General features: G+C 31.8%; 2 protein-coding genes across 3 annotated transcripts; one reads left to right on the top strand and one right to left on the bottom strand.

Moving 5' to 3' along the window:
• The first annotated feature begins 5,167 nt into the window (after nucleotides 1-5,167).
• LOC118044706 (cytochrome P450 94B3) lies at nucleotides 5,168-6,965 on the top strand. Its single transcript, XM_035053141.2, has one exon. The coding sequence runs from the start codon at nucleotides 5,288-5,290 to the stop codon at nucleotides 6,815-6,817; it is 1,530 nt and encodes a 509-aa protein (XP_034909032.1). The 5' UTR covers nucleotides 5,168-5,287; the 3' UTR covers nucleotides 6,818-6,965.
• A 5,198-nt stretch (nucleotides 6,966-12,163) lies between these two features.
• Nucleotides 12,164-14,812, bottom strand: LOC118044707 (SWI/SNF complex component SNF12 homolog). 2 transcript variants are annotated; one of them, XM_035053142.2, is made up of 3 exons: nucleotides 12,707-14,812; nucleotides 12,422-12,518; nucleotides 12,164-12,336 (listed from the first exon to the last, which is right to left on the bottom strand). In XM_035053142.2, exons 1-2 carry the CDS (start codon nucleotides 14,245-14,247, stop codon nucleotides 12,449-12,451), a joined length of 1,611 nt encoding a protein of 536 aa, XP_034909033.1. In that variant the 5' UTR covers nucleotides 14,248-14,812; the 3' UTR covers nucleotides 12,164-12,336; nucleotides 12,422-12,448. The 2 variants fall into 2 exon arrangements, with proteins under 2 accessions (XP_034909033.1, XP_073269005.1); XM_073412904.1 differs by having other exon boundaries at nucleotides 12,164-12,518.
• Nucleotides 14,813-14,909: the final 97 nt, after the last annotated feature.

The following is a 14,909-nucleotide window of genomic DNA, read 5'->3' as shown; positions in this document are numbered from 1 at the left end:
TAGTCAGGTTTTAAATTTACTTTCTAGAGATCACCAGTTTAAATTCCATAAATCTTAAAACTTACTTAAAGTTTATATGGTTGTGAATTTCAGATCCATGATATTAGTTGAAGTGCACTTAAGCTGGTTAAACACCTATGTTAATTAAAAAAAAAACAAATAATTGATGTGAATGAAGGTGGTAGTGCATTATTTATTTATTTTTATTTTTATTGCATTTTTCCCCCACTTAATTTATATAATAAACTAGTTTTCTTTCACAGCTAGTATTCATTCCCCCTTCTTCCATTTCTCAAATTTAAAAAACAGAGTAGAGTAAACAATTTTGTCTCTCTAAACTCCCTGGATCATTCGCAAGTCATTCGATTGGCTACGGAAGGATTTGGAGTATTGAAAACAAAACAGGCAATCGATTCGATGGTCCAAAGCCCATTAATTATTGCTTTTGGGATACTCAAATGGGGCCCTTCAAGGAAAGTTGCAATTAATTTCTACCTTTCATATATGAGAGCGTGACGTCCTTTTCAGTTGCTTGACATGACATATTATTGACGGAATTTTTCATCAAAACATGACATTTTAAAAATGTGGGGAATATGGAAGTTGGATCAGTTCAATCTCCCGGGCCATGTTTTGCATCACGGTAAAAACATTTTTTAAAAAAATTAATTTTTTTTAAATATAAATTAATTTTTATACTATATATTTATTTAAGATATAAATTTATTTTTATATTTTTTTTTTATTTTTTTTTTCAACAAAATATATTTTTATCATTATCATCCCTATTTTTTCTGTTGCATATAAATAATCAAACCCTACTAGATTAGCTGATTAGGGTATTTGAGAGTATAATAATAGATTGTTTTTTAATATTTTTTATTTTAAAATATATTAAAATAATAATTTTTTATTTTAAAAAAAAAACAACATTTTTTAAAAAATACACTGCGTAGCTAAACACTGCCTAGCTAAGTACTATTAAAAAGGGAATGCAAGGAGCGAACAGTGTCGGAAGAGGCAGAGCATCGGCCATCATTTTCTTTCTTTTTTATATATCATCACAAGAAACGGAAAGAGCAAGAGAAAGATGGATTCGATGGAAGATCGCTCCATATTTTTCCACATGTTGTATGATGCTGCAAGCTTATAGCATGCTTACAAGTTTTTGTGAATTTGTAAAAAAAAATATATATATATATATATATATATATATATATATATATATATAATCCATAATGTTTCCAAGAAAAAAATTTCAAAGCTAAAATTCTTAATCAAATTAATATTTAAAAAATAAAATAAAAAAATAAAATTTTAGAAAAAAATTATATAAAAAAAAAAAATATGCAGGAAAACACTATAACAATCTATAATGTTTCATGAGAAAATTTATAGTTGTATTTTCAACCAGCTCAATATTAAAAATAATAAAATTGATAAAGATAATTTTGAAAAAAATCATAACAAAAAAATTCACGTGGGGGGACCTTGTAGCAAAACAAAAACCACGTGAGGAAATATTATAACAATCCACAGGTGTTTTAAAAAAAAATTGTGAAAGAAAATCGACAAAGATTATTTTCAAAAATAAAAATCATAAAAAAAAAAAAAACCATGTAGGGAAATATTATAGTAACCCATAATATTTTAAAAAAAAAACTACAGAGCTAAATTTTTAACTAATTTAATATTTAAAAAAAATCAACAAAATTAATTTTTTAAAAAAATATAAAAACAAAAAAACATTAAAAAAAACATGAAATGTGAGTCAGGCCACAGTAATTTCCCGTGCCTTTTAAAATATCATTTAATGGGTCGGTGCTGCTTTGTCATGTAACCATCTGCTTGGCTCGTAAGAGGGCTTTGTCATGCGACCATTTCTTCCACGTGAAAAAAAACTAGCCTTTGACGGCGCCGTTTTCATGATTGGACGCCCGATGATAATAAAGTGCTACCATGCGCTGACAAGGACAGGTGGATAATTATGAATTGAGTTTATGTATATATTGGAAATGATAAAGCCAGAATAATTTAATAATTTTTTCATGTACTAATTTTTAATTTAGAGATTTAATGAAAAGAATAAACATCCTTAATCACATAATCAATTCCTTGAGTTTATTTTTGAAATAAATTAATACTCATTAATCAATCAATAACATTAAAATTCAGACAGTGTGCTAAGTTTATTACACGCTATATTAATCTTGACGTCGATTAGAATATTTGCTTTAATGTCGTGGAGTAAGCCAAACGACACGGGGCCGTGCCCTTTCCAAGGTCAGATAGTGCTTGGACCACCCCCAAAAAAAAAGAAGAAAAAAGAAAAAAGAGTGCGTGTTGACTCAACCTTCGTCCATGGATCCCATTTTAAGTGATCATAATTTATGAAATGAAAATAGACTTTACTTGTCAAATATATATGAAAAATAATAATGAAATACTTATAAAATGAAAACCCTCATTTATCTTAAACCGACCCTGTGATCTCTTAGGTTGAATTCAACTTAGCTGAAAAGAACAGAGGAAGCCCCGCCAAGGCTCAAATGGGGCAACTACTAGCTGGCTACAAGCAATCTGTCTTTTAAAAGGGTGTTTAAAAATATAATTGTTATTTTTTTAAAAAAATGTTTTTCATTTAAAAAAGTATGTTAATAATATTTTTTTATTTTTAAAAAATTATTTTTGAAGATCAACATATCAAAATAATTTGAAAAATATTAAAAAACATATTAATTTAAAAATAAAAAAATTAAAATTTTTTAAATATTTTTTTTAAGAAACACTTTCCTAAACAGGCACTAAATATCGGCGGAGGAGATAAGTTTTGGTAGCAGGCTAATAAGCAATTGCACGGTGCAGTATCTCTTCCGGAAACAAAAACGTGCTTCAGAACCTTCACATGCCTATTAAATTAAATATCTGCGCAGGAGCACAAGGCCAGTTGGGTTCAGAGGTAGACAAGACAACCCATTGAAGTTTTCTCAACGTTAACTCCTGAGTCCTGACAACGATGATTGAAAAGTAAACTTTGCAATCTCTCTCTCTCTCTCTCTCTCTCTCTCTATATATATATATATATATATATATATATATATGCTTGATGTACGTGTATGTGCGCGCGCCTACGACGTTATATGTTATATATGTTCCATTTATTTATTCAAAATAAAGAAATAATATGAATAATAACTGTAGCATATATAAATCAGAGAAAAAGAAATTGAACATTTTCAACATTACGTGTTATTTTTTTGTAACTTTTTAATTAAATTAAATGTGTTTTTATATATATCTAAAAGAAAAGTTGATACACACAGAAATAATGGATTGAGATGCAGTTTTTGACCTGATTCTTCATCGTTATCTTATTGGATAAAGGTTACCAACTTGATTTCTCATATACAAGAACTGACTTCAATCACAGTGCAAAAGATATTCACCTCTGAACAAACACATGCAAGAAACGTGTAAGGAATGAAGCTTAGATTTTGATTTTACTCATATATTATAATTGAAATTGTTTCAATCTTTTTTTTCTTTTATTTTTTTAATTTATTATATTTCTCCGATTATTATCTAAATGGTTGTTTCATTAATAAATTAATCAATAATTATAAAAAAATGGATATATTTAACTTACCATCTCCATTCAGCGTATGTTAAAATATATTAATTGAAATAAAAACTTTTTTAATTAAAGAAATCTAGGAATAATTTGGATTTTTTAAAAAATCGACCCTCAATGGTCTAGTGATTAAATCATGCTTTATGCAACTAGAAGGGCTACAATGTTATATCACTAACAAAATAGGTACTAAATTATTGTTTATCTCACCATAATCTTCTCGCGACAAAAAAAATGTTTGGGATGAACAGTTCTTATCCGGTCATCCACAAAACACAGGGTGGAGTTTTGCTCAAGATAGGTTGGGATATTTTAACTTGTCACTTGGCGCTTCAATGCGAGGCTATCGATCGATCCTTGTGTCGTGGACAAGATTAGATTTAATTTGTTTTTCTTCTCAAGAACAGTGACGAATTGTGAGTTGTTGAAACCTAGATGTAAGATTGGTAGACAAGAGAATAGGAGTTCGTTTAGATGTGTAGTAATTAAGGATTTTGACCACACAGTCACCTATGTCTTTATTACAGTAATAAGCTAGATCGAGGCTACAGGATATATTGGATAGTGCTAGCTAGTGTGCATGGCTGAGGTCTCTCCTGACTACAGCCATATATTTATAGAATCTTTTTACTAATCTAATAATTAAGTGATTGATTAACTAAGTGGGGTGTGTTAAGATTAATTTTCTTTGTTATGTATGTGTTTAAAGCACAGGAACACAAGTTCAAAACCCTATAATTTTCTATTAAAAAACGAAAGAGAGTTGGATTTTGAGATAATTCCTCCCGAAACCCTAATTGGCAGATTCTCTCATTTTTAAAAGTGAGCATGCATGATGCTTCTAATCCACCGATCATTTTGAATTAGTTCAGTATTTCGGGAATCTAATAACAATCAGGGTAGAGGAAATATCTACCTATCTATCTATATATATGAAAATAATTTTTGGCATATATATATATATTACTCCATATGAGAGGAAATTATGTCCTAATTGCCATTTAAATTAATTAATATATGCTAAAATTATTTTCATTTTATTGAAGGGTCTTGATTTAAGAATTATCAAAGATGAGAAATAAATCTAGTTAGTTTCAATGTGAAAACTTATTAATTCAGCTATAGAATATGGTGTAGGCAATGAATTAAATCTTAGATTAAATCTCAATTTTTTTTGTGTTGAAATCGAGCTAGGCTTCACGATCCAGAAAACCAAATTAAACAAGGAAAAATCTACCAATAAAATCGTAATACATAAACGAGTACAAACACATGGGAGGATCCCTGAAGATACAGTGATCTCTATGAAGATGACTTTTTGTTAATTTAAAATCAGCTAATCAATACATTAAATTGGACTTTTTTGATGCTCATGATCAAATTGGATTTGAATGCATGATTTCTTTCCTTTTCTACCTTTTCTCTCTAAAGATGTCAACGGCTCTCTCTCTCTCTCTCTGTCTTTCGGTATCAAACACATGCCAATAAATTGTATCAACTCACAACGTTGTGTTTGTGTGTGTATATGTAGCCCTTCTTCCCCATATCCTTGGATCCATCCTACTTTAAACTACTCTAGTACAAAAAACAAGCAAAACTCTCTCGATAATCCTCACCAAAAATCAAGGAGAAAAACTCTGTCCAAAAGAGCTAGCCATGTTCATCTTTCTCGTTATCATTTGCAATCTAGGGTTTTACCTTCTCTCTTTCTTCTTCTCAGTCCTTCAAGAATTCTACGCCTCTCAAACAAAACCACCCACCTCTCATGGCCCTCCTTCTTATCCAATTATAGGCTGCCTAATCTCTTTCTACAAGAATCGCCGCTGCCTTTTAGACTGGTACACCACTCTTTTGTCGGTGTCACCAACACAAACCATTGTGGTGCAGCGGTTAGGTGCCCGCCGCATTATTGTCACGGCCAATCCGGAAAACGTTGAGTACGTCCTCAAGACCAACTTCATCAACTTCCCTAAAGGAAAACCCTTTACTGAAATCCTCGGGGACCTTCTAGGGTGCGGCATATTCAATGCTGATGGTGAATTATGGAGCACTCAACGTAAGTTGGCTAGCCATGAGTTCAGCACCAAGTCTTTGAGAGAATTCGTTGTTATGACACTACAAGAAGAGGTGGAAAATCGTCTGATACCGTTGTTAGAAGAGGCCGTGGAAGCTAAGAGTGTATTCGATTTGCAAGATTTGTTGAGGAGATTTTCATTTGATATTGTTTGTCGAGTTTCTCTAGGGACTGATCCTTCTTGCTTGGATCTTTCACGACCCATCCCGCCGCTTGTTAAAGCATTTGATGCTGCTTCAGAAATAAGCGCTATGCGTGGAATGGCGCCCGTTTATGCTGTGTGGAAGGCCAAGAAACTCTTCAATTTAGGGGCTGAGAAAAAACTGAAAGAAGCAATCAAGCTTGTTCATGATTCAGTCTCAGAAATTGTTAAGACCAAGAAGAGGGTTCTTGAAAATGATAGAGAGGGAAAATTGGAAAGTGATCTTCTGTCAAGATTATTACTAGCAGGGCACGGCGAGGAAGTTGTAAGAGATATGGTGATAAGCTTCATCATGGCAGGGAGGGACACGACATCAGCAGCAATGACTTGGCTATTTTGGTTGCTTTCAAAGCATCGAAACTCTGAGGAAATGATCGTGAAAGAAGTAGAATCATTGCTTGACGATGGTGAAAGGGCAATTGATTATGAAGTTTTAAAAGGCATGAATTTCTTGAAGGCAAGTTTATGTGAGTCCATGAGGCTGTACCCTCCAGTTCCATGGGACTCAAAGCATGCTATTATTGATGATGTCTTGCCGGACGGAACTTCTGTCAGAAAGGGAGATAGAGTGACCTATTTTCCCTACGGAATGGGCAGAATGGAAAAATTGTGGGGTAAGGACCGGTTTGAATTTAGACCAGACCGGTGGTTTCAAGAAATCGGTAATGAGCAGACATTGAAATCGGTGAGTCCATATACGTTTCCTGTCTTTCAAGCCGGTCCAAGGGTGTGCCTAGGCAAGGAGATGGCTATGATACAGATGAAATATGTGATGGCTTCCGTATTGAGGCGGTTCGAGATCAAACCGGTTTTTGATAACGAACCGGTTTTTGCTCCTCTATTGACAGCTCACATGGTTGGTGGGTTGAAGGTTATGGTCAAGAGAAGGAATGGAAATGGTGATATTTAAATAAAATATAGGATAGCATGTTGCATTTCTGATTAATATGTGGCCACGTACTTTGCTCTTAATTATCTGTGTTAAGTTGCATCAATGTTGAAATGATTTTATTATGTGATATGCCTTTTATAAAGATATAAGCTAAGTTTTTCTTTTTTATTAGAATTTTTTTTTTTTCATATGTTTGTTTTAGTGATTGTGGTTGAGGTTGATGTAGAGATTAGGTATAATTTAACTATGCATAAAATTTAACCATAAAAACTAGTTTTTCTTGTTTTTTCTAGCTGTTTTTGTAGGTCTCATGCATAAAAATCAACCTCAACCATAAAAACAAACGTATGCATAAAAATCAGTTGTTACATCTTTTCACCTTTTTTTTTGTTATGTATATTAGACATACATATATAAAACATACTATATATCTTATTCAAAATTTTATCAAATTAATATTGAAGAATTTATCATAAAAACAAATAATGAATTATATATATATATAGTAATTAGGAATAAATAAAATGATTAAAAGAAGGAAATTACCCCCTCTCACTCTCCTTAAAAAAAATTTATTCTCTCTATAAAAAAAAATTCCAATTAAAAATTAATTTTAACCAACAGGTGATTGATAAAGATGATAGTGGCCTATTTTTCTGAAATGATAATAACACAAGTTCAATTATCTTGATAGCTTTACCTTCAAGCTTCGACTCGAAAGAGAAATAGTCTTTGGTACAATAGGCTTGGACATGCTCTTGGTTAAACCAAAAAAAAAAAATTTAATGTAAAATGATAAATAAAAAAAGCTTATAATAAAGTATATTATAAATGTGTTGAAAGAGCTTTTGCGTTAAAATACTATAGGTGAGGGGGGGGATGCAAATTAGACAATATAAACTACTCTCAAGTTTCTTTTCAATATTATATTACTCATTTCATTCTCTATTAATTATATTAGTAAATTGAAATATTTTAATTTTATTATTTATATTTTTTTAATTATAATGATGAATATATTTCACATTTCTATATCTTATTTAAATTTTACATTGTTTTATTGTAATGACCAGCTACCATAATTCATATGGGTTGATCGCTACCAAAAACTTAAATACAAATGGAACTACTGACGAAATAAAACTCGTTAGTAATTTACAATGACATTAAATATTTTATTGCCATGTCCCTCTTGGTATACACCGACAAAAAAATTTCATTGTTATATACTGAAAAAATTACAGTTGCAATGAAAACAAAACAAAAAATAAAAATGATGTGTCATCATTATAAATAATTTTACCGACAAAATAAACTCGTCGCAAATATCTTTTGGTGAACCCATCTGTAATATTTAAATTATAACTTGATAGACGACCCCCCCCCCCCCATTTCTTCTTCCTCTTTATTATGCAAAAAACAACAAGCATCACCTCTATATTTTGTTACAAATCAAACTTTCATTAGCACAAATACAACCACCCAAACTCTTAATCTGTCAATATCCTTGTTTTGGCTTTTTTTTTTTAAGATTGGCCACGTTAAGTAAGAAAAGCTACTCATTTTATTGTTGTAATCCATTTTTAAAACATTAATTTTTTGGTATTCTGATATAGTATATTGTAGTTTGTTTGCGTATTTATATTGTTTTGTAATTTTTTCATAAAAAATTTGTTATATGAATATATGATTTGTACATGTTAAGGTTTGTTTGAGATTTTAAGAAATCATGTTTGTTCATAATTTGATGAAATTGAGTTTGATTTTGTGATTTAGGTGTTTTGTAATGAAATAAATAATAACTTATTTAATGATTACATTTTATATTTTATCAATTTTATTGTTAAGTTAAAAATTACAGTAAATGTGAAAGAATTTGATTTTTTGTAGAAAATCTGCAATTGTATATAAACTGATAATTTTTAAATTTATTATAAATATTTAGTTTTTTTATTTATTTCTATTTAATTTAATTTAATTTAATTTAAAAAATATTAAAAAAATTACTGACAGAATTATCAATGAAATAGTCTATCAAAAAGTTTCAAATAAAAAAATTACATGAAATGCCACTAACTATTACAGACAACATTACTTCCAGGTTAAATCCTCAAAAAGTTTCCAAAGAGTTTGAAAAAATCACAAGAAATACCACTGACAATATATAAGTCACTGACGAGTCATGATTGCTTTAGTGATATTAATTAAATCACTAATGGAAGTACTAGCGGAATAATGCCGCTAATTATTTTTATTTGACATGTTTTGTTTTTCTATAACTCTATTATGATTGTATTACAAATGAATTGATTGATATAATAAAAATCATTGATAATAAATTCTTGAGAAACAAGTACCGTCAATTATTCCATCAATAAATGTTTTCTCAACAAATATAATGTTTAAATACTGATAAAATAATCTGTCAATAGTATGCAAAATTCCATCAGTGGTTTGATAGACACTCCATGCATTTTTTTTAATCTTATTATATTGGATTTACTTTCATAAATTTTTTATAATTTTTTTTACTGTTTATTATATTTAATTTCAGTGGTCATTGAGTATATGAATTTTTATTTGATTTTCTTAAAATAAAATGATAAAGAAAATAAGTACCACGCGTGTGTATTGTTTAAGAAAATAAGGAAAACATAAAAGATAAAGAAAACATGATTTAGGGATATTATGATTTTTTTTAAGAATGTATATTTCTAAGAAAATTAAAAATGTATTCATTAAAAAAAAATTAAGACCACGTGTGGTGTATTATTGTATTAATCATGTTGGAAAAAAAAATATTATTAAGTAGAAATAGAGAGCCACGAGAGAAAAGAAAAGCCGTCTTCAATCTCGTACGTCGTTGTGGCACGATAAAGCGTTGTGACCGAACAAGGCAAGTTTGCCTTGAGAAACACATAAAAAAGAGAAAAGCAGGCAAAAAGAGATCAGGCTGGTCCTGTAATAAAATCGAAGCTCGAAAACCCTAGCTAGCATGGAAGCTCCTTTTGAGCAGGCATGAAGCAATTGAAAAGAAAGCTCGCACGCCCATGTGGGATCTATGGATGAAGAGGCAGGGCTCCGACATGCATGCATGATGGGCAGACATGGCTACATGAATTGTACCTTCATAGGGGCAATATATAGAGCATGTGCATGTTAAATGATGATCCTGTAGTTTCAAGCTGCCTTGTCATCATGTAACATGGCAGTTCCCACGTACGAGGGAGATCCTCATGTGAGAATTTCATGGATCGCCGGCGGTCACCGACGAGACAAGATATTCATGATCGGATGGTCAAACAGAACGGGTCAATTAGTGTTCAGAAACCTACTATTTAAGATAAATGATTAATAATACAAATTAAGAGATAAAAGTTATGGTTGTCAACGGTTGTATAATTCCAATTTTCATTTCAGGTTTTATACGATATTTTAAGAAATATAGAGTTATTTTATTTTATTTATTAAATACAAAATAATATTTTTTATTTATTTTTATTTTAATTTATATATAATCTTTTTTATTTAGATTAAACCTGCTATTTTAAATATTAATGAAGTATTGGTCTACGATTAAAACACTGTTATATCCCTAGAAGGATAAAAATATAAATTTGAATTTCTAGAAAACAAACTTATTAGGAGGAACAATACAAACCTTGAACAAGACTAATTTTATTTTTAAAAAAGATGTGAAGATACCCGAAAAAAAAAACAAAAAAAAAAAATCTACTTATTTTAAATTATTTTTAATACATCATCATGCACATGCAGTATCAATAAAATTATAATTTTTAGATTTCGGAACATCTTCCACCGAATAGGAAGTTAGCCACACAGGGATTGTAAAAAAACAAAAGTTATACTATTTCTTGCTCTGTAAAGGTCCTGCTTAACAAACGGTTAATAAAACTATTTTTATGCCTACACTTAGATCTAAAGAGACAGGAATTTGTCGCGTTTTTAATAATATTATTATTATTATATCCAGACCCGAATATATTATTTAATGGGGTGGAAATTTAAAAACAATGATAATGACATTTCATTAATTTATAAGGCCCCTCCACTTCAGCTAATATTTAAATACATTTATTTCATTGCTGGCATGGTTTCGTTATAAATTGATGGAATGTGTCTGTCAAACGAACGTAAGGCTGCATTTCACTGCTGCCTGAAGACAGTGAGTACAAGAGCATAAAAATAGATTTATATATTTGTAATGATATAACAAATAAAGTGATGATTCTTGTTTTTTTTTTAATGGTAGATAAAGCATTACAAAATATATTAAAAAAAAAATTATGTCTCTTAATATCTACCGCTATAAAACTTATACAATTTTAAAAATAAATATTATTTATTTTGTTTATTTTAGTTTAAATTTATTATTTAAATCAATAATAATAAAATTAAACTAATTATAAAATTTAGATCGCCCTTGATAGATTGACCATTACCTGAAACTTGAAATGATTTGTATTTTAAAAAAATAAAATAAATTAATTTAACTTGACTGGATTAAAAATCTAAATCGACCCGTGACTAAGAATAAGACTAGCTCAAAAACATGTTTTTTATGTACTTTTTGTTTTAAAAGTAGAGAAATTCATTCTAGAAATAATTATATTAATTTCTATCTATTCAACTTTATATATTAACTATGGTAAGACATGAACATGATATCTAGGCTGGATGAACCCCTTGGGGCCTGGGCTTGGTATCTTGAGGATACTAAAAGTTATTACAATGATTTATAATGACCAGATGTTAAGCAAAGATCGTCCAGGAAGATACAAAGAATCTATTTGAGCTCACAAGATCAACAACAAACTAATTAAATTGCCCCATCTTTCTCCTGTAAACATCGATTTTATCGGGATAATCATTTCTGTGATGAAAAATTCTAAACAAATTAGTCAAAACATACAATTGACCTCTTAGTTCATAAGCACAAGAGTCTTGAGCATGATTTTGTTGCATTATTGCGAAATATTGATGTGATGTAATCAAGTCACAGCTAAGCTATCATTAACCAACGAGGAGGCTAAGAAGACCGCACAAGTAGCCAAAATATAATTCAGCTAAGCACAATAGCATCAAGAAGTGAAACAGGCGTGTGGTTCAAATAAACTGTGCTCTGGGACAAGGGAGAGGCCAAAATTCTGATCTTGAAGAGGAAAAGTTGGTGGAATTTAATTTTATTTTTATTTTGTAGACATGCCTAAGAGAGAAAATTAAAGACAGAGAGTTCAGGATAGTGAAATTGTATCTGGAAGGTTTCGCGATAAACAGCTAAATGAATTGACATATCTTGGTATTCATGATGAATGCGGTCAAGATGCTGTGAACAATGCCTAATAACAGCAGAAGTCACCCATTCCAAGCTTTCAGCATTTATGAATACTATGTAACAAGATATCATATATTTCTTCATGAAGCATAGTAAATAACCACCATGTGAACCACAACCTGACAATGAATTCCCATCATAAGGCATCTAAGAAATAGGATCTAAGACTCCCTCTACGTAACTGCAGAAACAAACTAAATCAATACAAGAGAACAAAAAGGAACTGGAGACCAAAATGGTATCACAATAATTGAACTCCATACCACCTTTTTGACAATCTGAGGATCATTTATTCAAGAGCTTCCAGGAGCATCACTTCCTGTAGACTTGCGATTTAGGTATCGAATAACAGCATCTTCAACCCTACACCAAACGAGAAAAAAAAGAAGCAAATTCCATTAATACGAGTTCATTTCATCTTCTCTTCTTCAATTTGCAGGGCCAATCCAAAATCTTTTGGCAGGATTGAAAGAGTGAAAAGGTAAATCTGAAGACACGTGTTAATAACAAATGACAAGATAAAATAAGATTAAAACTGAAAAAATGCTTACCATGGCTGATTATAGAAACCAGATCGCTGCTCTTTTTCAGCATTGCGGCTAGCATCTCCTGCGACAAGCTTCAGATCTTTGCTCTGAGAAGCAATCAAAGCATTAATAAACTCTGCTGGAGACTGACTGAAACCAAGAAAGAAAGCCCGCCTCCGACGATGCTCATGTATCTTCAGTATAGAGTTACATATTAATTCATCACAAGCATCAATTTCTTTGTTGCTCTCTGTGCTGGTCAAGTACGCAGCAAGGTCCTTTTGTAATGGTGAAGGAACATCAACCATGAAATCATAGCAAGTAGTTCCAGCTGGGAAATTCCCTGAGAGCTTGATCTTATGTTCCAAATGAATAGGCTGTGGAGGAGTTAAATGCAGACTTATCTTCTGTGAAACCAGAGAAAATTTCATCTTCTCTTCCCCAAATAGTTTCTGAAGAAGGGGGTCACATGTGAAGAAGGAGGGATCATTTGGGTTCTGCAACTTCCTAGACTTCACATAATGCCAAATTGCCGCCAAAATTCTGGGGCGAGTCTCTATCTCAATTCCAAGGACTTCTGAAAGAGCAGGTGAAAGCTTGAATTTCTCAGGCACATAATTCATTTCCAGCCTAATTCTTGCAGTAAATTCCTTATTTCCTTTTCTCTTAACCTCAAAGCCCTCATGAAGAACAGGTGACCGTGTGCTCTCCCATAAAATCACATGGTTATCTGGATACAGGCTCTGGTCCAAGTATATTGTAATTTTCTTGAAATAAGATGAGAATTTTGGATATGATTTCTGGATCATTCCAGTCAGCACAGGGTCCTTCCCATCTTCCAATATCCTCCCAATGATCTTTAATGACCAAGAAGGAGGCTCAGCATTCTTCCTCTCGTTAGCCCCTTGCATCTGATTTTCAAAAGTGTTAAATACATATACCCGAAGTGTTTTCCGAACACGGGGAGGGTTTTTAAGTGACTCTTGAATATCCATCTTCTTTCTTGCCATAGCAGCGTCCGCTCTAGCCTCGAATTCAAGCAGCTGGGTATAAAGTGCAGACTCTGGCAAAAGAGATGCCACTTTTTCAGGTATCTCCTTCTCATGAAGCTTCCTTTTCTTCCTATGAGCCGCTGGAGTCAACTCCATGGTCTTAAACAGTGAAGCCATGTTGGCATTTGATGAACCACCTGAAGGCCTTGAGGGCGGTTTATGGCTAGACTTTTTAGCACTAGCAATGCTAGGCGTGACTACAGGAGGTGATTGTACACCAACATTACCAGAATTGACATTTTGCAACTGAGCAATGGATTGGTTGGCCAATTGTATCTGAGATTGAAAGTGAGCATGAGCCGCCTGTGCATACTGAGCATGTCCTAGGACCTGAGCCTGCGGCTCAGACAGCTGAAAGTGGCCCGGATGCCCACTTTGTATTTGAGGTTGTGACTGTGATAGCAACTGCGGTGCTTGGTGGTTCACGTGCATAGATTGTGCCTTTGCAACAGAATTCACAAACGAGGGCGAAACCCCAATACTTCTTCCAGGATTACTACTATTATTATTCATTAAGACCCCAATCTCATACGCCCACAATTTACCTCAAAACTAAACAATTCTACATCCAACAACAGCAAAACCCCAGACAACCTCTTAAAATAACACAAAAATCAAATTCTGGGTTTCCAAAAATAACACCAAATTTCACAACTTTAAAGTGCAAAAACTAAAAACTAAGCTTAAACAATGAAAGTAGCTTACTCTGAACCAAAACTTCAAAACCCTAGTTCCACAATCAAACCCTGAACCAACCCACAAGCTTTAAACTAAACATACATCAAGCAAATCTCTAACTGAAAAATGATTAAATCAAAGGCCATAACTTTTCTTCCTTGTGATTTTGATTTTCTTTTCAAAAACTAGCTAGGCAATACATAAATCTCAATAACAAGATATAGGTATGAGAATGTCGTGAAAGCAAATAAGAAGAGAAAAAAAAATAGAAGCTTACAAGGATGAAACAGAGAGGCTTCGCAGTTCAATGTTTTGCTTTCAGATATATATATATTTTATTTCAAATTCTCTGTTTCTTGAAGACGAGCCAAGCTCTGGTTTTTTTTTTTTTTTCCAGTTTCCTCTCCAGTTTTGTGCTTATTTATTTTGTGATAACGAAAGGACGTAAATACCCTTGTTTTAAATTGTAGAGTTGACTGGACAAAGTAAATAGCTCA

Source organism: Populus alba, chromosome 12, assembly GCF_005239225.2.
Source record: "Populus alba chromosome 12, ASM523922v2, whole genome shotgun sequence".
Classification (NCBI taxonomy): Eukaryota; Viridiplantae; Streptophyta; class Magnoliopsida; order Malpighiales; family Salicaceae; genus Populus; species Populus alba.
This window is presented reverse-complemented; position numbering and strand designations above follow the sequence as displayed.